The sequence below is a fragment of the Ahaetulla prasina genome, chromosome 12, assembly GCF_028640845.1.
Source record: "Ahaetulla prasina isolate Xishuangbanna chromosome 12, ASM2864084v1, whole genome shotgun sequence".
Taxonomy (NCBI): domain Eukaryota; kingdom Metazoa; phylum Chordata; class Lepidosauria; order Squamata; family Colubridae; genus Ahaetulla; species Ahaetulla prasina.
In genome coordinates, this window is record NC_080550.1 from 13,751,523 (window position 1) to 13,773,529 (window position 22,007).

Sequence of the window (22,007 nt, forward strand, 5' to 3'; positions counted from 1 at the left end):
TCCTGGTAGTGGGCAGAGTCTAACCACTACACCACAATGTCTTTATAGTATGTCTGGGTTTTTGGTTTTGTTTGTTTTGTTCTACTCTGCCCTAAGCATTAGTCTTCTTTAACTTTGACATCTTCCAATGTATTGGAACCGAAAGTCCCAGAATTCCTAGTCAGTGTTGGCTCTTGGAAATTCTGGGAGTTGCAGTTTCAAGATAATTGGAAAGCTTCCAGATGGAGTAGGTTGAGATTTTAAACTAGACCTTGGTTGGTCTCTGTGACATTTTACATGCGGCAGGTTCTAATACTGACCCTTTTTTCTTAGTTTATTCTTGAGAACAGCAGTCGAGAAGATAAACACGAATGCCCGTTTGCTCGGAGCAGCATCCAACTTTCCTTTATGCTGTGTGAGATTCTTCACGTAGGGGAGACATGTGAGTATTCCCTTGGCTTCTAGTCATCCAGAATGCGTGAGCACTGTGGTCCCACGAGGATCTTCTACAGCAGGGGTTTCCAACGTTGGCAACTTTAAAACTTGTGGATTGCAACTCCCAGAATTCCCAAGAATTCTGGGAGTTGAAGTCCACCAGTCTTAAAGGGATGGCTTCCAGTGGTGGCTGAGGAATTCTGGGAGTTGAAGTCCACCAGTCTTAAAGGGATGGCTTCCAGTGGTGGCTGAGGAATTCTGGGAGTTGAAGTCCACCAGTCTTAAAGGGATGGCTTCCAGTGGTGGCTGAGGGGAATTCTGGGAGTTGAAGTCCACCAGTCTTAAAGGGATGGCTTCCAGTGGTGGCTGAGGAATTCTGGAGTCTTAAAGTTGGAAACTCCTGTTCTACAGTATGCCAAGAGGAGATGGGATAATAAGAGTAGATCACATGTTTCTCATCCCAGGAAAATCATCCTGTTCCTGGGACTACGGCATAAAATAGAGGTGGGCAGGAAGTAATTTTGGATTTATTCACTGTTTTTTTGTGTGTTATTAGAATGAGAAGAAGCACTGATAGATCGGGAAGGGTTTTGGATGATTAAGTGTTTCTTCTCTGCTCTCCATCTTTATGTACTGATCTGTTTTTAAAATTATGTATTTTAATTGAAAACTGCTTTGTTATCTCACAATTCGGCTACTATAGTTTTTTGACACATGCTTTTGTTGTGCTAGTTTTTGGAAGGGCTTTTGCCAATTGGATCCATTCCCCCTCACGGATAGCAGCAACAAACGTAACTTCTCCCATTCTAAATTATACTGTTTGCTGAAATTAAAAACCATGGGGTGAAACAAGTAGCAGATATCTGTGTAAAAGAAGGAAGCAATAGCAGTGGCACTTATATACCACTTATATACCACTTCATAGTGTTTTACAGCCCTCTCTAGGCGGTATACAAAAGTCAGCATATTGTTTCTCAACAATCTGGGTCCTCATTTTATTGGACCTGGGAAGCATGGTAGGCCGAGTCAACCTTGAACCAGTCAGGATCAAACTGCTGGCAGTCGGCAGTGAGTTAACCTGCAATACTGGATTCTAACCACTGTGCCACCACGGCCCATTCAAGTATTGTGATCGTTCTCTTGTTGCAGGCTCAGAGACGGCCCAGGCCTTCTACCCCATGTTCTTTGGCCAAGAACACTTCTTTGAGGAGGTTTTCTGTATTTGCATCCAGCTGTTGAACAAAACCTGGAAGGAGATGAGAGCTACTCAAGAAGATTTTGACAAGGTAAGACCCAGATGGATTGCAGCAAGCTCTAAAAGGGATCATTTGATTCTGATATGTTCCTGAACTGCACGGTTTTCAGTACAGGGGATTGAATGTTTTTCTTTTCTAAGTTGTGTTGGATGTCAATCCAAACTGGCTTGAAAGAGAGGAGTGGTAGAATAATGGCACTCATTGGGTGCCTGATCTCCTCAGGTTAAATTCATTCCTCTGCCATTCAAAGCTCGCCCACCCATGACAATCTTTGCCCCATCATTTGTATGATGGAAGGATCTACTTCATTCATTCATTCATTCATTCATTCATTCATTCATTCATTCATCTTTGCCCCATCATTTGCATGATGGAAGGATCTACATCATTCATTCATTCATTCAACTTTGCCCCATCATTTGCATGATGAAAGGATCTACTTCATTCATTCATTCATTCATTCATTCATCCATCTTTGCCCCATCATTTGCATGATGGAAGAATCTACATCATTCATTCATTCATCCATCCATCCATCCATCCATCCATCCATCCATTCATCTTTACCCCATCATTTGCATGATGAAAGGATCTACTTCATTCATTCATTCATTCATTCATTCATTCATTCATCCATCTTTGCCCCATCATTTGCATGATGGAAGAATCTACATCATCCATCCATCCATCCATCCATCCATCCATTCATCTTTACCCCATCATTTGCATGATGGAAGGATCTACTTCATTCATTCATTCATTCATTCATTCATTCATCTTTGCCCCATCATTTGCATGATGGAAGAATCTACATCATTCATTCATTCATCCATCTATTCATCCATCCATCCATCCATCCATTCAATTAAACAATCAATCAATTTCTACAGCTGCCCATCTCAATCCAATTGACACTTGATAGAATAGGAATAGGAACAATAGAACAGGACAGGACAGAATTCTTTATTGGCCAATTGTGATTGGACACACAAGGAATTTGTCTCTAATGCAGAAGCTCTCAGTGTACATACAAACAACAAAGTGATCGGTAATAAATCATAAATCATAGTTACAATCATTAATCACAAGATACAAACAACTAGTGATAAATCATAAGATACCAATAGGAGAAGATAGCAGGAAAGATGAGAAGGATAATAGTAGTACAGCCTACTACTGTCAATCCGATTGACTTTATGTTATGAGAGATGGAGGTGCAGAAGACACACCTGTGCAGGTAAATCTCTGGGTCTCCCTCCAGGTGATGCAAGTGGTTCGGGAGCAGATCACCCGAACCCTGGTCCTGAAGCCCACTTCGCTGGAGCTCTTCAAGAGCCGAGTGAACACCCTCAACTACAGTGAGATCCTGCGTCTCCGGCAGACCGAACGCATGCATCAAGAGGAAATTCTGCCAGTCCCTGTCCTGTGAGTAAGGAGGCCTCCCACTGTGTCTCTGATAGATAGTTGTTTGTGTGAGTGTGTGTATGCCTGTGCAAGAGAGAGGGAGAGAAAGACACCGATACACTTCTCTAGAACATGCAGGACTGAGCACTATTCAAGTATTACTTGCCGTCATACAAAGAGGAATCACCTGAGTTGCTTCCATGGACTTCACCTGGTCAGAGATGGACACCTCGTCATTGAGATGGAAGACCTCAATCGGTTGCAGGAAGGGTTTTGTGCTGCGTCAAATATTGCTCTTTCTTCTTTGGATGCACTCTTTTTATCTTCCAATTAATCAAGGTGTTTTCTAGGGATTTGTTGTCTTCCTTGATTAGATTACAAACGGACAGCTTGATTAACTTTATTTATTTATTTATTAATCAAATTTCTAGACCGCCCTTCTCCCGAAGGACTCAGGGCGGTGTACAGCCATATTAAAATACATAGATAGACAATGAATTTAAAATAAATTTTAAAATGAAATATTTAGCCGGCCAATTGAACTAAAAATAATAAAACCAATTAAAATCAGTATAAAATTTAAAATTTAAAAGCTAAAAAATCTAATCCAGTCCTGCGCACCTGAATAAGTGTGTTTTAAGTTCACGGCGGAAGGTTCTAAGGTCCGAGAGTTGGCGAAGTCCTGGGGGGAGCTCGTTCCAGAGGGTGGGAGCCCCCGCAGAGAAGGCCCTTCCCCTGGGTGTCGCCAGACGACACTGCCTAGCTGACGGCACCCTGAGGAGTCCCTCTCTGTGGGAGCGCACGGGTCGGTGAGAGGTATTCGGTAGCAGAAGGCGGTCCCGTAAATAGCCCGGCCCTATGCCATGGAGCGCTGAGATGAAAAACAGAGTGAAGCCAAATAAGAAAGAGCAATATTTGGATAGATGCCTGCCTTTTGATACTTCCCTGCGATCGTTTCAAGGAAGGGTAGGAAGATGCCTTTTAAATAAAAGAAACCATGTGTCAGGGTTCCAAGTAACACCCCCAACTACAGAAAACTCCGAGGCTTGGATTTCCTCAAAGTTACTTTTTATTAGAGATGTCATATTGGTACATCTGGGAAAACCCGAATCTGAAAGTTTCCAGGTTTTCCCCACCCAAGTGAAAGTTCAAGTCCCTGCCCAGCACCCTCATGTCCATCATATGGTCCAATCATCCACCGTCCAAACTGAAGACACCTCTCAGTCATCCGACTCCAGGTGCCAGGGCACTGCGTCCTTGACTCTCTTAGAAAGGAATGTTATTTTGACTACATACCATCTATACTCTATGCCAGTGATGGCTAACCTTTTTGCCAGGAGCGGGTGTGTGTGTGTGTCACACGCATACACCACAATTCTGTGTGCCTCCCCACGCATGCGTATGTGACCCCCACCCCCCTCTGGTCCTGGCACACGATGGCATGGTGGGCCCAGTAGGCCCATTTTTCTCTCTCCCCAGGCTTCAGAGCCTTTCTAGGAGCTTGGGGAGGGCAAAAACGGCCTTCCCCACCACCACCCAGAGGCCCTCCAGAGGCTGGAAACGGCCCATTTGCTAACTTCCGGTGGGCTCAAAAGGCCCAAAAATTAGCTGGCTGGTGCGCACATGAGCTGAGCTCATGTGCACACTGATATGACTATGTGTGCCACAGGTTCGCCATCATGGTTCTATGCAATCCCCCCTCTCATTTTCCCACAGAAGAAGATGTGGCAGGCCTGAAGGCCCAAACGTTAAAAGATGGCTTCCAGGTTTGACACCATGATCATTTTTATTTTCAAGAGAGCTTAATGCTGTGCCCAGGGTTGTGTACATGTTACTTGAAACCTAGTATGAAAATAAAGCAGAATAAAATAGAAAACATCCAGTAAGACAAAAATCTTCAGGAATAACAGCAGTGGAAAGAAAAAAAAAAGACAAGGAGAAACAGCAATAAAGCAGCTGGGTTCTAGAAATATAGTATCCGTTACAATTTGCATGCTAATGGATTCATTTTTAATCATCTGTATTTGTGGTTTTTCTTTGTGGTGTTTATTTTAGAAACGAAGCTCATAGAGCATCCAGTGTGTTGTGACCTAGGCTCATTTAGGCATAAAAGGCACAATTTTAAACAACTGCATTTTATTATAACAGCTGGGAATTACTTCATTCCCAGCTTAGTCCAAATTAATGCCAAAACAAGTCCTTCAGAAAAAGTCCTTCGGCCTTATCACAAACTTTATCTTCTTTGGCACCCTGCCAGAGGCTTTTCTTAGTAAAGCCCCACAAAGTTCAGAAACAAGAGACTAGAAACAAATGTAGCAATGTTGCTTTCCTACAAAGAGCCCAAAAGCCATTTGCTGCTTTTTTAAGCCTTATGGGAGGGGTCAATCATCTCCTGGCCTTACTCCCGAGTCCTCCTTTTTGCTTTAGCTGGTCTTGCCTTCTGGCAGCCCTTCGCATGCGTGCACTAGGACCAGGCTCCTCCTGTTCCTCTGCCTCACTACTGTCAGCCTCTGGAGGCTCCAGAGTCTGCACATAGCTCCCAGATGGCCCTGGCCCCATCTCTGCAGAGCCCTCGTCCGGTCCTTCCCCTGACTCCAGGACTGGCCCATTGTCCTCCCCAGCCTCCTCACTGTCCGACTCCACTGCTAGCTCGGCGGGCTGCTGGCAGACCACAACACAGTGTCAACTAAAAGATGGAATGTTAAGGTTGGGTAGAAATGTTAGAAATAAGTAATGTGCTTGGAAAAGCAAGATGGCTGCCCTCCCAAGGAACAAGAGTGTTGTTTTCTTTCAGCTTCTTGTCACCAAGCGCAAAGACTCTCACTCTTCATGGCCATGTTAATTCTGAAATCTGGGAATTGGACTCTACTTTACCTGGGATACTAGTTTTAGAAAAAGTCCTTCAGGGTAAAAAAAAAAAATCTAATGCCATCGGAAGGTCACTGTTGGACCTGCCACAACTTAAACCTCTACTGTAAATAGAAATGATGCTTGGTTCTACTTGTTGAGAAAGGTATCGTTTATTAGAGAGCGATTCTATTGCAGTAGTGCAAAGCTAGAACTGAGAATCACGCACCAAAATCCCTAAGTTCTACTTTTCCGTCCTGTAACTGTCACTCATTGCCCGTCCCAGCATCACTGATCAGGTTCATGCAAGATGTTTTCATAACAGTCAGTCCAAGCACAATTTGGTATGCAGCTCCCTCCTTTTTCCAGCTGGGTGACCTTGAGGCAGTGTCTAGAGGAGATAAAGCACTTACTTTCATTTCCCCAAGCATTCCGCCCTGCATTGCATAGCAGGGAAGCACAAGCAAGCAGAGGATGTCACCTAGCCCATGTTACAAAAAGCTGTGCTCCATTTTCTGCTCCAGGGAATTGAAGGAGCGGCTGAAACCCGAACTCATCAAGTTGATCCAGCAGCAGAGACTCCTGCATCTTTGTGAAGGGACGCTTTTTCGCAAAATTAGCAGCCGCCGTCGACAAGGTAAAGCACAAGACCACAGGTTTGAGGGTGGCGTGGGGTGGAGAAGAAACCTGTGTCTTGAATACGACCGAGAAAAGGAAAGGAAGGTGTAACTGCTTTGAGACTCGCAAGATTCTGTTCCTATCACTTTACAGTAGTGATCGTCTTAGTACTTGTGGTTTGTGCATCTTCTCTGGGCTAACTCAAAGGGCTCACATCAGTTTTGCAAGACTGAAAAGCACTTCACCCCTCTTTTTCAGAATTGCGGGAAATGGGTGCATCTAGTTTAATGAAAAGAAGGAAGGTTGGCGGCCCCCAGGGGGAGAGCCTTCTCTGTGGCAGCACCGGCCCTTTGGAATGAGCTGCCTCCGGGGTTACGCCAACTCCCCGACCTCCGGACCTTCAAACGTGAACTTAAGACTTTATTATTTCATCGTGTGGGACTGGCCTAAGTGTAATTTTAATTGCAATTTTAAAATGGGTTTTATGTCGGTCTATGATCGTTTGAGTTGATTCGGCCTTTTAAATATTTGTTTTTAATTCTGTTTTAAATCTGTTTTTGTATTTTGTGTTTTAAATATGGCTGTAAACCGCCCTGAGTCCTTCAGGAGAAAGGCGGTATAGAAATTAAATTATAAATAAATAAATAAATAAATAAATAAGACTAGGGGTGACATGATAGCAGTGTTCCAATATCTCAGGGGCTGCCACAAAGAGGAAGGAGTCAAGCTATTCTCCAAAGCACCTGAGGGGACGACAAGAAGCAACGGATGGAAACTAATCAAGGAGAGAAGCAACTTAGAACTAAGGAGAAATTTCCTGACAGTTAGAAAAATTAATCAGTGGAACAACTTGCCTCCAGAAGTTGGAGCAAACGCTCCAACACTGGAAGTTTTTAAGAAGATGTTGGACAACCATTTGTCTGAAGTGGTAGAGGGTTTCCTGCCTAAGTAGCGGGTTGGATTAGAACACCTCCAAGATCCCTTCCAACTCTGTTATTCTAAATATGCACTTTTACTTTTAGAAAATTAAAGATGGATGTTTCTGAGATGCTTCCCGCACCCCTTTTTCTTCTGGGGGCTCAAATATCTTTTGTGTGACAGTTGTCTGAACTGCAGCTCTTCCTCCTGCTGCCCTTGAACCATTCCCACATACCATTAGAGTACTATGTAGTTGAAATACTTTGTGAATTAGCAATCCCGCTGTCCATTTTATAACACATCCTGCAACCAGGTCTCCAAATTCCATACAGGTAGCCCTCAGGACTGAGCTAGATTTTAATTGACGGGTTTTAAATTGGGTTTTATTTTCATATTTTTAATTTAGGCTTTTAGAATAAGTTTTTTAATTGTTTTTAGACTGTATTTATCTATTTTTAAATGCCTGTAAACCACCCTGAGTCCTTCGGGAGATAGGGCGGTATATAAATTTAAATAATAAATAAAATAAATAATAAAATTTATGACCGTAATTGAGCCCAACGTTTCTGTAGCTAATTGAGACTTTTGTCAAGTAAGCTTTGATGACCTTTTTTGCCACAGTTGTTAAGGGAACCACTGCAGTTGTTAAATGAATCTGGCTTCCCCGTTGATTTTGCTTGTCAGGAGGTCACCAAAGGGGGTCACGTGACCCCAGGACGCTGCCACCGTCATAAATATGAGACAGTTGCCAAGTGTCTGAATTTTGAGCACGTGATCATGAAGATGCTGCAATTAAATCAAACAGTCAAGGGTCAAACAGTTACAAGCCTTCGTAGCTTGGAACAGTCACTAAATGAAGCTGTTGTGTCTGCGCCCCTCGAGCCGGGCCTGCTGCCAGAAAGTGACTTGGACAGTGAGGGGGAAGGGCCGTCAGGACTTACCTCGGGAGCACCGGGAGCCAGAAGCAGGCCAGGTGGAGGAGGGAACAACAGAAGCAAGGGTGGGGCAGGCCCAGGAAGTGCTGAGTCATGGAGCCACACTCCACAGGATATAAAAGGCAGCGAGAGCTGCTGTGTCTCTTTGTAACAGGCAAATCCACTGATTAAGAGCTGAAGTTTGTTTCTGGGTGACTCACCAGCGTCGTGGAAGATAACGGAGGCTCTTGGCATACGCTGGCTATTCTGCTGCCAGAGCTGATAGTGCTGGCTAATTAAGTCATCACTCGGACGGAGGCGAGGGAGGACACAACAGAAGCATAGAGTTGAAGGCTGTCTGTAGATACCTCTTGGCCTCAAAGGTCCCCCATTCCTTTTCCAGATCAACAGCCAGATTTGGAAATAGTTGATTTCTAAGTCATTAAGCATCCTGGGGAATGAGAGAAAGCATGAACAATTCGGCATGAACAACCTTGAGCCTGGCATTTTGCATCATGAATGCTGTCTGCTAGGAAAGGTGGCGGGAGGGAAGACAATGTTGGCATTGAAAGATGGAGAAAATCTATTAGGAGACTTGCGTTCTCTGGACTTCGAATGTTTTTCTTCTCTTTTGGCAGATAAGCTCTGGTACTGCCGCCTTTCTCCCAACCATAAATTTCTCCATTATGGAGATGTCGAAGAAGGGGTCGAAAACCCACCGATAGAGAGCCTGCAAGAGAAAGGTTTGTGGCAATTCCCTGTCTTTTATAGGCTTATTTTTCTCACCTTTGCTCCCGGGATAGCGAACAAGACTACTTGGTTTCCCTATAGTTCCCTCAACTATAGGAAGGAAGGCGTGGAAAGATTGGGGTGCTAAGTTTGCTGCCGAATGCTTTCCTGACTTAAGATCTTGTCCTTTTCAGTCTGTGTGGCTAGTGAATTAACCTATATTTTTTTGTTGTTGTTGTTGTTTTTAATGGATTTGAATGTTTCCTCTTGGAGAGCAATAGCAATAGCACTTAGACTTATATAGACTTCACGATGCTTTTGACAGCCCTCTCTAAGCGGTTTACAGAGTCAGCCTATTGCCTCCAACAATCTGGATCCTCATTTTATCCACCTCGGAAGGATGGAAGGCTCAGTCAACCTTGAGCCAGTTGGTCAGGTTCGAACTCCTGGCAGTGGGCAGAGTTAGCCTTCAACACTGCATTCTAACCACTGGGAGGGAAGGAAGGAAGGAAGGAAGGAAGGAAGGAAGGAAGGAAGGAAGGAAGGAAGGAAGGAAGGAAGGAAGGAAGGAAGATAGCCCTTAGACTTATATATCACTTCATGGTGCTTTACAGCCCTCTCAAGGCGATTTACAGTGTCAGGATATTGCCTCCAATAATCCGGGTCCTCATTTTACCCACCTCGGAAGGATTGGAAGGCTGAGTCAACCTTGAAAGCGGCCAGAATACCCGCCTCAGAATCAAAGATTTCTTAGATTTGAGGTTTTCATATTTCTCGCTGTAGAATCTTCTTTGATTTAACCTGCAAATTACTTTTCTCTCCAGTTTCTGTGGCTGACATGAAAGCGTTGCTGGTGGGCCGGGAATGCCCCCACACCAAGGAAAAGAGTTCGGGGAAGCAGAATAAGGTCAGCCAATGTCTCGCCTGCGCTGGCAGGATCTCCTCCATTTACATCCCTTGCATGCGCACACACACACACACACGTGCACACACACACACACACACACACACACCCTCCCCAAAAACAAAATTGAAAAGCTGACTCTACATATTCAAGAGCAGCCCTGAGGAGAGAGGGCTTCAGACGGTACATTGTTCCGGGGCCCTTGGAGCTCAAAGGGGGGCCCATGAAGGGGAAAGTTTTTTAAAAAATTTTTACAAAACCAAATTTTTAAAAAGAAAAACAATATTGGATATATACTTCATCCTCTATACCCGTGATGACGAACCTATGGCATGAGTGCTACAGGTGCACACACGAAGCCATATCTGTGGGCATGTGAGTGTTGCCCTAGCTCAGTTCCAGCGCACATGTGCATGCTGGCCAGCTGATTTTCAGCCTTCGGGGCCCAATGGAAGTTGGGAAACGGGATACTGCAAAATCCCCATTCCCACCCCACTCTGGGGCCAGCCAGAGGTGGCATTGCTGGTTTTCCAAACTCAAAATTTCCACTACCGGTTCTCCAGAACCTGCTGGATTTCACTCCTGCGCTTAGACTTATATCTTAGACTTCACAGTGCTTTTACAGCTCTCTCTAAGCGGTTTACAGAGTCAGCCTCTTGCCCCCAATAATCTGGATCCTTATTTTACCCACCTCGGAAGGATGGAAGGCTGAGCCAATCTGGAGCCAGTCAGGATCAAACTCCTGGCTGTGGGCAGAGTTAGTTAGCCTGTAATACTGCATTCTGGAAGGAAGGAAGGAAGGAAGGGCAATAGCACTTGGACTTATATTCCACTTCACAGTGCTTTACAGCCCTCTCTAAGCGGTTTACAGAGTCATCCTCTTGCCCCCAATAGTTTGGGTCCTCATTTTACCCACCTCGGAAGGATGGAAGGCTGAGTCACCTTGAGCCTGGTGAGATTTGAACTGCCAAATTGCAAGCAGCCGGCAGTCAGCAGGAGTAGCCTGCAGTACCACACTCTAACCACTATGCCACCGCGGCTGACCCGGTTTTTGCCTTTCATTCTGGCAGCAATAGTTCTTCCATTAACCATCCTGTTTTCCTCTCCTAAAACACTTGTTTACCCCTCCCTCAGGATCTTCTCGACCTTGCATTTTCCATAAGTTACGACGTTGGAGAGCATCTGAATTTTATTGCCTCTACACGTTATGAGGTGAGTCACTGCAGGGAAACTGAGCAGCCCAGCTGGGTTATAAAGAACTCCCCCAGATTCTCTATGCCAAATATGAAAATAGCTTTGCGACATTCGGCACCTGAAATAAGATGCAGATATGCATAAACCTTCTGGTGAACTCATTTTTGTGGTTATTTTTGTCATGTTTCAAACTTTGAAAAACATGTCAGCTTTGACCTTGGGAAGAGATGGGAATTTTATTTGTTTGTTTTGTTTATTTATTTGCAAAATTTATTAGCTGCCTACTTTGCCACACGGTAATTCTGGGCGGCTTACAATATTAAAAGAGAAAACTCTATAATTTATAATAATATAAACACAATACTATAAAATCAATCTAGTTAAAATATTCTGTGTTTCAGGGAATATTCAGTCAATAGAATAGAATAGAATAGAATAGAATAGAATAGAATAGAATAGAATAGAATTGAATAGAATAGAATAGAATAGAATAGAATAGAATAGAATAGAATAGAATTCTTTATTGGCCAAGTATGATTGGACACACAAGGAATTTGTCTTGATGCATACGGTCTATGAGATATATTCGTCAAGAATCATAAGGTACAACACGTAATGACAGTCATAGGGAAACAGTCAATATAAATCTTAAGGATACCACTAACAAGGTTACAGTCATACAGTCATAAGTGGGAGGAGATGGGTGATAGGAACGATAAGAAGATTAATAGTAATGTAGACTTAGTAACTAGTTTGACAGTGTTGAGGGGATTATTTGTTTAGCAGAGTGATGGCGTTCGGGGGAAAAACTGTTCTTGTGTCTAGTAGTTCTGGTGTGCAGAGCAGAAGACTGTGGAGGTAATAGTGTAGGAAAGTGTTCAATTATTTCAATTTGCTGAAAATTGCATCTTCAGCCTCTCAGTTTTGCATTCATTTTTTGGAAAAAAAAAGATTAGTTCTGGTTTCTGCTCCAGACAAGCTAGATTTTGCACCTGGCATGAGACCATGCTTGGCTTGTTTGCTTTGATATATGGAACTTGCTAATGATGGTGTGCTATAGTTGAGAGCTAAATTGGACATAAACAGTTTCAACTCCTACCCTCAAAACGACGCTATAGGGCACTGCACACCAGAACAACTAGACACAAGGACAGTTTTTTCCTGAACGCCATCACTTTGCTAAACAACTAATTTCCACAACACTGTCAAATAATTTACTAAGGCCATATTACTATTATTCTTCTCTTCCTTACTAGTATCTACCTCTTCCCGCTTATTACTGTAACCTTGTTGCTTGTATCTTTCAATTTATATTGTTTTTACTTGTGTCCTAGTACGATTTGATAGCTTATTAGTAACTTTGACTATCACTAAGTGTTGTATCTTTTGATTCTCGATGAATGTATTTTATTCTCCTTAGGTACTGAGAGCATTTACTCCTAAGACAAATTCCTTGTGTGTCCAATCACACTTGACCAATAATTCTATTCTATTCTATTCTATTCTATTCTATTCTATTCTATTCTATTCTATTCTATTCTATTCTATTCTATTCTATTCTATTCTTATGATTCTTAATGAATGTATCTGATCTTTTTATGTACACTGAGAGCATATACACCAAAGACAAATTCCTTGTGTGTCCAATCACACTTGACCAATAAAAGAATTCTATTCTATTCTATTCTATTCTATTCTATTCTATTCTATTCTATTCTATTCTATTCTATTCTATTCTATTCTTATGATTCTTAATGAATGTATCTGATCTTTTTATGTACACTGAGAGCATATACACCAAAGACAAATTCCTTGTGTGTCCAATCACACTTGGCCAGTAAAAGAATTCAATTCAATTCAATTCAATTCAATTCAATTCTATTCAACTATATTGTTTTTATTTGTTTCCTAGTACGATTTGATAGCTAATACTAATAAGTAACCTTGACTATCACTATCACTATCTTTTTATTCTTGATGAATGTATTTTATTCTCCTTATGTAGACTGAGAGCATATACACCTAAGACAAATGCCTTGTGTGTCCAGTCACACTTGGCCAATAAAGAATTCTATTATTATTCTATTATTGCAGGATTCTTAAGCTTGGGAAAACAATGAGTTGTGTGAATCCGGCCATTGTAGCCCTGGTTTAAAACAAAACATGTCTGTGTTTACGTCTTGTTCTCTTTCCGTGTATTAACTGAAGGCTGAAGGAACAACATCTGATGAGATTTTATCCTTTTTCCTCAGTTCTGCTTGTGGACTGATGGACTGAATGTGCTTCTCGGCCGGGAGATGGTCAGCGAAAGGATGCAGAGCGAACTGGATATCTTGCTGTCTATGGAGCTCAAATTGCGATTGCTGGATCTGGAGAACATTGCCATTCCAGATGCCCCACCTGACATCCCAAAACCTCCCAGCAACTTAAATTTCTGCTATGACTTTACCCATATTGAACAGTAAGAGCTGTCCTTCGCACAGCAGTGCCCAGCCCACCCACCTCAAGCAGGATCCCCACACGGTTCTACAAATTCACGGGCTTTTGGATCACCCGGAAAGCCGGATTGGGAAACGTGGGCATGGAATTCCCTGCTTTCAATCCACGTTCCAATTACTTCCTCTATGGTCATCTTTCACCCAAGTAGCATTTTACTTGACATCAAAACCGGGGCAAACCACAGGTAAACCAATCCTGTTCAAACCGCACCTTGTCTGAAGATGAGAGGTGACCACAGATTGCCTAATTCAGACATCGCAGCAAACGAAGCGAGGCCAAGAGGAAGGAATGGGGTAGCTTGTGGTTTGTTCACAGCCTTCCCAGCTGAGCCTTGGTGGACTGTGTGTGTGTGTGTTTTTTTTTTAAATCCTAGAAAATCAGTTCTTTTTCATTAACGCTTCCGGATGCACAACTTACGTGGCTTCCTTCCAACCGAGGTGCCGTCAAAATCTGGAATGGGAATAACTTTGCCCAGGAGAGAGACAGGCTGGCAAAGAGGCCTTAAGAATAGAAAGTGAATGCTGTGAAAAGGGGAACAGAGAACTCAACAGCCACCCGCTCACCGCCACGATATTTGCCTCTATTGAGCTAGCATCTGTAACTGGCGTTCGAAAGTTACCTGTAAGGAAACACACGCACATGTACACCAAAAACAAAACAAAACCCACAAGGGAATTTGCCTGCCACCTAGGTTGGCTTGTGCGCTGGAGAGACCTCCCTCTGCAATCTTTAGCATTATCCTACTGTAAAGGATAGGGGACGCGATGGCTCAGTGGCTAAGCTTGTCGATCGAAAGGTCGGCAGTTCAGCGGTTCGAATCCCTAGTGCCGCGTAATGGGGTGAGCTCCTGTTACTTATCCCCTGCGGTTGGAAGGAGCACGAGTTATTCTGGAGAGGAGAACTTAAAATAAGAAGATTACGGTTTTGTGGAGCTCTGGAGAAGAGGTGATGGAGAAATTTAGGAGGGAAGGTTTGAGGCCCCCTCCTTCTGGGGAACAGTGGTGGCGTCCAGCTTCCGCCTTCACTATGAGAATTTTGATGACATCACTTCCCTTGACTTCCTGGTTGACTAACTGTACTCTGGACTCGTTGCTCCTGTGAGTGCCCCTGGTGGATCCGGAGGAAATTACAAGGATACTGTGCCTGCCTGAGGATTTTGTATTTTTTTTCCTTAATGGCAAAGGTCAGAGACCAACTGCTGGAGAGATGGAGAATTTTGGAAAAGTTATCTAATATGGACAAGAAATTGGATGAAATAAGAGCAGAAATTGTGACTATCCAAAAGGATTTAAAGGATACTCAACAAGTTTCAGCAGAAAACAAGCAGAAAGTGGAAGGTTTGGAGGGTGAGATCGGGCAGTGCAGAAAAGAGAGGAGGCGACAGGCAATGCTGTGCTTGGACTACAGATGGATAAAATGTCTTATTTCCTTAGGTTTCAAAATTTGGAAGAAGTGGACCAAGAAGACTTGAGAGATGTTGTGACTAAATTGTTGGGAGAATTTCTTGGGAGAGGTGTTGATTTCATGAATTGGGATGTGGATCGAGTTTATAGAGTTAATTAGCAATATGCACGCATGCATGCAGTTCCCAGAGAGGTTCATGTCAAATTTGTGAGAAGAGGCGAGATGAAATTCTTAGAAAACATAGGAGTGGGGCACTGATTTACAGGGGCAGGAGATAGCCATTCTGAGGCAGATTCCCAGACAGGTGCGTGAAAAAGAAAGAAATATTATTTTTGTCAAGCAAATTGTACCAGAAGGAGTGGGCTTCAGATGGCTGATGCCAGAGGATTGATGATTTTCCGGGAGGGCATTACGAAAAAATCAGTACAATTGCGGAGGCTACGGCCTATGTGGAGGAACACAAAGCCTTCCTGGAATCAGATGACCCAGGAATTGAAGAAGGGGAGGTTATAGATCATGGGGCTGAGCGGCTGCCGCTGTTGCGGCCCTGGAGTTAGGTCAGGCTGAACCCAGAGTTCTGAGATCCAAAACTAGGAAGTGATAAAGATATTTGGGATTGTGTTGGTTTTCCTTATTCTCTTTTGTACGATATTCTGTTTATTCTTGACTCTTCTTTATTACGTATTTAAAATTTGCAAACTTAGCTACTTCGTGTCACCTGCTTGCCTTATGGCTGTTGTATGTGTTAAAAAATTTGAGTAAAATTCTTATTTTAGATAAGAAAAATGAAAATTTACCATACCTGATATGTATTTGTATAAACCTTTTTTGACTAATAAAAACTTTTTGAATAAAAAAAAAAAAAAAAAAAAAAAAGAATTCTATTCTATTCTATTCTATTCTATTCTATTCTATTCTATTCTATTCTATTCTATTCTATTCTATTCTTATGATTCTTAATGAATGTATCTGATCTTTTTATGTACACTGAGAGCATATACACCAAAGACAAATTCCTTGTGTGTCCAATCACACTTGGCCAGTAAAAGAATTCAATTCAATTCAATTCAATTCAATTCAATTCTATTCAACTATATTGTTTTTATTTGTTTCCTAGTACGATTTGATAGCTAATACTAATAAGTAACCTTGACTATCACTATCACTATCTTTTTATTCTTGATGAATGTATTTTATTCTCCTTATGTAGACTGAGAGCATATACACCTAAGACAAATGCCTTGTGTGTCCAGTCACACTTGGCCAATAAAGAATTCTATTATTATTCTATTATTGCAGGATTCTTAAGCTTGGGAAAACAATGAGTTGTGTGAATCCGGCCATTGTAGCCCTGGTTTAAAACAAAACATGTCTGTGTTTACGTCTTGTTCTCTTTCCGTGTATTAACTGAAGGCTGAAGGAACAACATCTGATGAGATTTTATCCTTTTTCCTCAGTTCTGCCTGTGGACTGATGGACTGAACGTGCTTCTCGGCCGGGAGATGGTCAGCGAAAGGATGCAGAGCGAACTGGATATCTTGCTGTCTATGGAGCTCAAATTGCGATTGCTGGATCTGGAGAACATTGCCATTCCAGATGCCCCACCGGACATCCCAAAGCCTCCCAGCAACTTAAATTTCTGCTATGACTTTACCCATATCGAACAGTAAGAGCTGTCCTTCGCACAGCAGTGCCCACCTCACCCACCTCAAGCAGGATCCCCACACGGCTCTACAAATTCACGGGCTTTTGGATCACCCGGAAAGCCGGATTGGGAAACGTGGGCATGGAATTCCCTGCTTTCAATCCACGTTCCAATTACTTCCTCTATGGTCATCTTTCACCCAAGTAGCATTTTACTTGACATCAAAACCGGGGCAAACCACAGGTAAACCAATCCTGTTCAAACCGCACCTTGTCTGGTGACCACAGATTGCCTAATTCAGACATCGCAGCAAACGAAGCGAGGCCAAGAGGAAGGAATGGGGTAGCTTGTGGTTTGTTCACAGCCTTCCCAGATGAGCCTTGGTGGACTGTGTGTGTGTGTGTGTTGTTTTTTTTTAAATCCTAGAAAATCAGTTCTTTTTCATTAACGCTTCCGTATGCACAACTTACGTGGCTTCCTTCCAACCGAGGTGACGTCAAAATCTGGAATGGGAATAACTTTGCCCAGGAGAGAGACAGGCTGGCAAAGAGGCCTTAAGAATAGAAAGTGAATGCTGTGAAAAGGGGAACAGAGAACTCAACAGCCACCCGCTCACTCGCCACGATATTTGCCTCTATTGAGCTAGCATCTGTAACTGGCGTTCGAAAGTTACCTGTAAGGAAACACACGCACATGTACACCAAAAACAAAACAAAACCCACAAGGGAATTTGCCTGCCAATTGGCTTGTGCTCTGCACAATTGGCTTGCACAATTGGCTTGTGCTCTGGAGAGACCTCACTCTGCAATCTTTAGCATTATCCTACTGTAAAGGATAGGGGACGCGATGGCTCAGTGGCTAAGCTTGTCGATCGAAAGGTCGGCAGTTCAGCGGTTCGAATCCCTAGTGCCGCGTAATGGGGTGAGCTCCTGTTACTTATCCCAGCTTCTGCCAACCTAGCAGTTCGAAAGCACGTAAAAAAATGCAAGTAGAAAAGTAGGGACCGCCTTTGGTGGGAAGCTAACAGCGTTTCGTGCGTCTTTGGCGTTTAGTCATGCCGGCCACATGACCACGGAGACGTCTTCGGACAGCGCTGGCTCTTTGGCTTTGAAACGCAGATGAGCACCGCCCCTTAGAGTCGGGAATGACTAGCACATACGTGCGAGGGGAACCTTTACTGTAAAGGGCAGCCACATAAGACTACCATTTGCCCAACGACACTTCAGATACTATTCATGCCACAACCTGCCTCAATCATGCGATCGCCTTAGCTTTTTGCACATTGTATAAGCTAACAATCCCAGTTGCTGCCTGTGTGGAAACTGGGAGAAAGGGCTGGTGGCTGTTAAAAGAGTGTCAAAAGAGGCAGAAAGTCCTATTTCTCATTAGGCTGAGCCTTGATCTCAATTCCAGCGAGAACAAGACGGCCATTCGCCGTTCGGTTGCTTCAGCTGCCTAAAACAATAAAACTTCTAAGGAAGGGCCTGTCGTGGAAGAAGAATGAGCTTTAAGTTGGTTTCAGGTTCACAAATGGGTTTCTGCATTCTTTCTGCTAGCTGGATTCTCCCCCCACCCCCCAACAAAGGTTGGTTTGGAGTTACGCTTCCCCGGGAATTACACAAGGGAGTTGTGAGTTTGGAGTTGTGGCGGGATGGTGGCGGATTGACTCTTGTCTTCCTTAAGAAGAACTGGTGTCCTCCTCAGGCAACTTAAATTTCTGCTATGACTTTACCCATATTGAACAGTAAGAGCTGTCCTTCGCACAGCAGTGCCCAGCCCACCCACCTCAAGCAGGATCCCCACACGGTTCTACAAATTCACGGGCTTTTGGATCACCCGGAAAGCCGGATTGGGAAACGTGGGCATGGAATTCCCTGCTTTCAATCCACGTTCCAATTACTTCCTCTATGGTCATCTTTCACCCAAGTAGCATTTTACTTGACATCAAAACCGGGGCAAACCACAGGTAAACCAATCCTGTTCAAACCGCACCTTGTCTGAAGATGAGAGGTGACCACAGATTGCCTAATTCAGACATCGCAGCAAACGAAGCGAGGCCAAGAGGAAGGAATGGGGTAGCTTGTGGTTTGTTCACAGCCTTCCCAGCTGAGCCTTGGTGGACTGTGTGTGTGTGTGTTTTTTTTTTAAATCCTAGAAAATCAGTTCTTTTTCATTAACGCTTCCGGATGCACAACTTACGTGGCTTCCTTCCAACCGAGGTGCCGTCAAAATCTGGAATGGGAATAACTTTGCCCAGGAGAGAGACAGGCTGGCAAAGAGGCCTTAAGAATAGAAAGTGAATGCTGTGAAAAGGGGAACAGAGAACTCAACAGCCACCCGCTCACTCGCCACGATATTTGCCTCTATTGAGCTAGCATCTGTAACTGGCGTTCGAAAGTTACCTGTAAGGAAACACACGCACATGTACACCAAAAACAAAACAAAACAAAACCCACAAGGGAATTTGCCTGCCACCTAGGTTGGCTTGTGCTCTGGAGAGACCTCACTCTGCAATCTTTAGCATTATCCTACTGTAAAGGATAGGGGACGCGATGGCTCAGTGGCTAAGCTTGTCGATCGAAAGGTCGGCAGTTCAGCGGTTCGAATCCCTAGTGCCGCGTAATGGGGTGAGCTCCTGTTACTTATCCCAGCTTCTGCCAACCTAGCAGTTCGAAAGCACGTAAAAAAATGCAAGTAGAAAAGTAGGGACCGCCTTTGGTGGGAAGCTAACAGCGTTTCGTGCGTCTTTGGCGTTTAGTCATGCCGGCCACATGACCACGGAGACGTCTTCGGACAGCGCTGGCTCTTTGGCTTTGAAACGCAGATGAGCACCGCCCCTTAGAGTCGGGAATGACTAGCACATATGTGCGAGGGGAACCTTTACTGTAAAGGGCAGCCACATAAGACTACCATTTGCCCAACAACACTTCAGATACTATTCATGCCACAACCTGCCTCAATCATGCGATCGCCTTAGCTTTTTGCACATTGTATAAGCTAACAATCCCGGTTGCTGCCTGTGTGGAAACTGGGAGAATGGGCTGGTGGCTGTTAAAAGAGTGTCAAAAGAGGCAGAAAGTCCTATTTCTCATTAGGCTGAGCCTTGATCTCAATTCCAGCGAGAACAAGACGGCCATTCGCCGTTCGGTTGCTTCAGCTGCCTAAAACAATAAAACTTCTAAGGAAGGGCCTGTCGTGGAAGAAGAATGAGCTTTAAGTTGGTTTCAGGTTCACAAATGGGTTTCTGCATTCTTTCTGCTAGCTGGATTCTCCCCCCACCCCCCAACAAAGGTTGGTTTGGAGTTACGCTTCCCCGGGAATTACACAAGGGAATTGTGAGTTTGGAGTTGTGGCGGGATGGTGGCGGATTGACTCTTGTCTTCCTTAAGAAGAACTGGTGTCCTCCCTCAGGCAACTGGTCTCTTCTCCACCCCACTCCCTAAGCTTGTGTGGTTTCAATGCTGTCGAATGCTTTTGCTGCCTCTTGGTACGTTTCGCACTTTACACTTTGCCCCTCTCGCTGTATAAGGTTAGGAGGCAATGCAGTCGTGGCTCCAATCTTCTCAAGCAAAGGGAGAAGTTCTGTTCAAACCAGGAGCACAATTAGCTTTAAGGGATGCATTTACATTTTTATTTTATTTTTTACTCGTGATCAGTTTGCATGTACGGTACGGGGGAAGAGATTTCTGACGACCTCTCTTTAAGAGCTTCTTTTTAGGGTACAGTATATATTCCTTGGGGACGCGGTGGCTCAGCGACTAAGAGGCTGAACTTGTGATCGAAAGGTCGGCAGTTGAGCGGTTCGAATCCCGAGTGCCGCGTAACGTGGTGAGCTCCCGTGACTTGTCCCAGCTTCTGCCAACCTAGCAGTTCGAAAGCACGTTAAAAAAATGCAAATAGAAAAATAGGGACCACCTTTGGTGGGAAGGGAACAGCGTTCCGTGCGCCTTTGGCGTTGAGTCATACCGACCACATGACCACAGAGACGTCTTCGGACAGCGCTGGCTCTTCGGCTTTGAAATGGGGATGAGCACCGCCCCCTAGAGTCGGGAATGACTAGCACGTATATGTGAGGGGAACCTTTACCTTTACATATTCCTTGGTACTTAACGGTCAGTACTATAGCTTTTGAACCATGGTGTCAATAGTCTCGATTCTGCCCCAACAGTAGTTGGAATTCTGGCTATGCCATGAAGCAATTGTTTTTCCTTATTCCATTGGCCACTTTGTTCTGTGCCTAAGCTAGGTAGAGAACCATTTTGGGGATCTTAAGAGGGAAGAGTGGGGGATGAGAGGATTAAACCTGACCAGGGTTGGGCAACTATGCAACTTTATGACCTGTGTACTTCAACTCCCACAATTCCAGAGGCAGCTGAAGTTAGAATTGCAATAACAGAATTGGAAGAGATCTTGGAGGCCTTCTAGTCCAACTCAGGGAGAAAACCCTATAATACCATTTCAGACAAATGGTTATCCAATCTCTTCTTAAAAACTTCCAGTGTTGGAGCATTTACAATTTCTGGAGGCAAGTTGTTCCACTGATTAATTGTTCTAACTGTCAGGAAATTTCCTCTTAGTTCTAAGTTGCTTCTCTCCTTGATTAATTTCCACCCATTGCTTCTTGTCCTGCCTTCAGGTGCTTTGCAGAATAGCTTGACTCCCTCTTTTCTGGCAATCCCTGAGAGATTGGAACACTGCTATCCTGTCAAGATGGAATTGAAGTCCACAGGTTATAAGGTTGCTTTAGCTGGCCACCTCTGAGCCTATGAAGCTCAGCCTGAACCTAAGTATTTCTTGATGGACCAAGGATTGGAGCTTTTCCCCTTTAATTGACCAAGGACAAAGGCACTTCAGCATCACTCTGTAAATGACTGAGGGAAAGGCTTCTTTTGATAGTTCCTTCGTTTGTCTCTCTTGACCTATTTTGAAAAGAAATGTGGCGATTCTTTACTTATTTTATGTACATTCGGTGTATGTGTTACAGATTCCCCCCCCACTCACCTCACAACAGATGTGGAGTTCATTGCACTGGATCAGAAATTTCATTTCCCCCCCTCCTTGCAGTTCTTTGCGTATGATTTAATCTTGCCCGGTGAAAACTCTTCATAGGTTAAGAACAAACCTTGCCTGCTTCAATACAGGTAGCCCTTGACTTACCACCTCAATTAAGCCCAAAACGTCTGATGCTAAGTGAAACAATTGAGTGAATTTTTACCCCTTTACGACCTTTCTTTCCCCAGTCGCTAAGCAGATCTTAGGAG

General features: G+C 43.8%; 1 protein-coding gene across 6 annotated transcripts in view; it reads left to right on the forward strand.

The window, feature by feature from the left end:
• Positions 1–18,440, forward strand: part of ELMO3 (engulfment and cell motility 3) — a 42,069-nt gene extending 23,629 nt beyond the window's left edge. For 5 of the 6 annotated variants that reach the window (XM_058154909.1, XM_058154908.1, XM_058154911.1 and 2 more), the window contains 8 exons: positions 313–421; positions 1,564–1,700; positions 2,932–3,095; positions 6,446–6,558; positions 9,010–9,114; positions 9,925–10,007; positions 11,139–11,216; positions 13,451–14,264. In XM_058154909.1, coding sequence (XP_058010892.1) covers positions 313–421; positions 1,564–1,700; positions 2,932–3,095; positions 6,446–6,558; positions 9,010–9,114; positions 9,925–10,007; positions 11,139–11,216; positions 13,451–13,663 — 1,002 coding nt within the window. In that variant the 3' untranslated portion in view covers positions 13,664–14,264. Of the gene's footprint in view, positions 1–312; positions 422–1,563; positions 1,701–2,931; positions 3,096–6,445; positions 6,559–9,009; positions 9,115–9,924; positions 10,008–11,138; positions 11,217–13,450; positions 14,265–16,558 lie in introns of those variants that run through there. The other variant, XM_058154910.1, reaches the window with a different exon arrangement.
• The last annotated feature ends 3,567 nt before the right edge of the window (positions 18,441–22,007 follow it).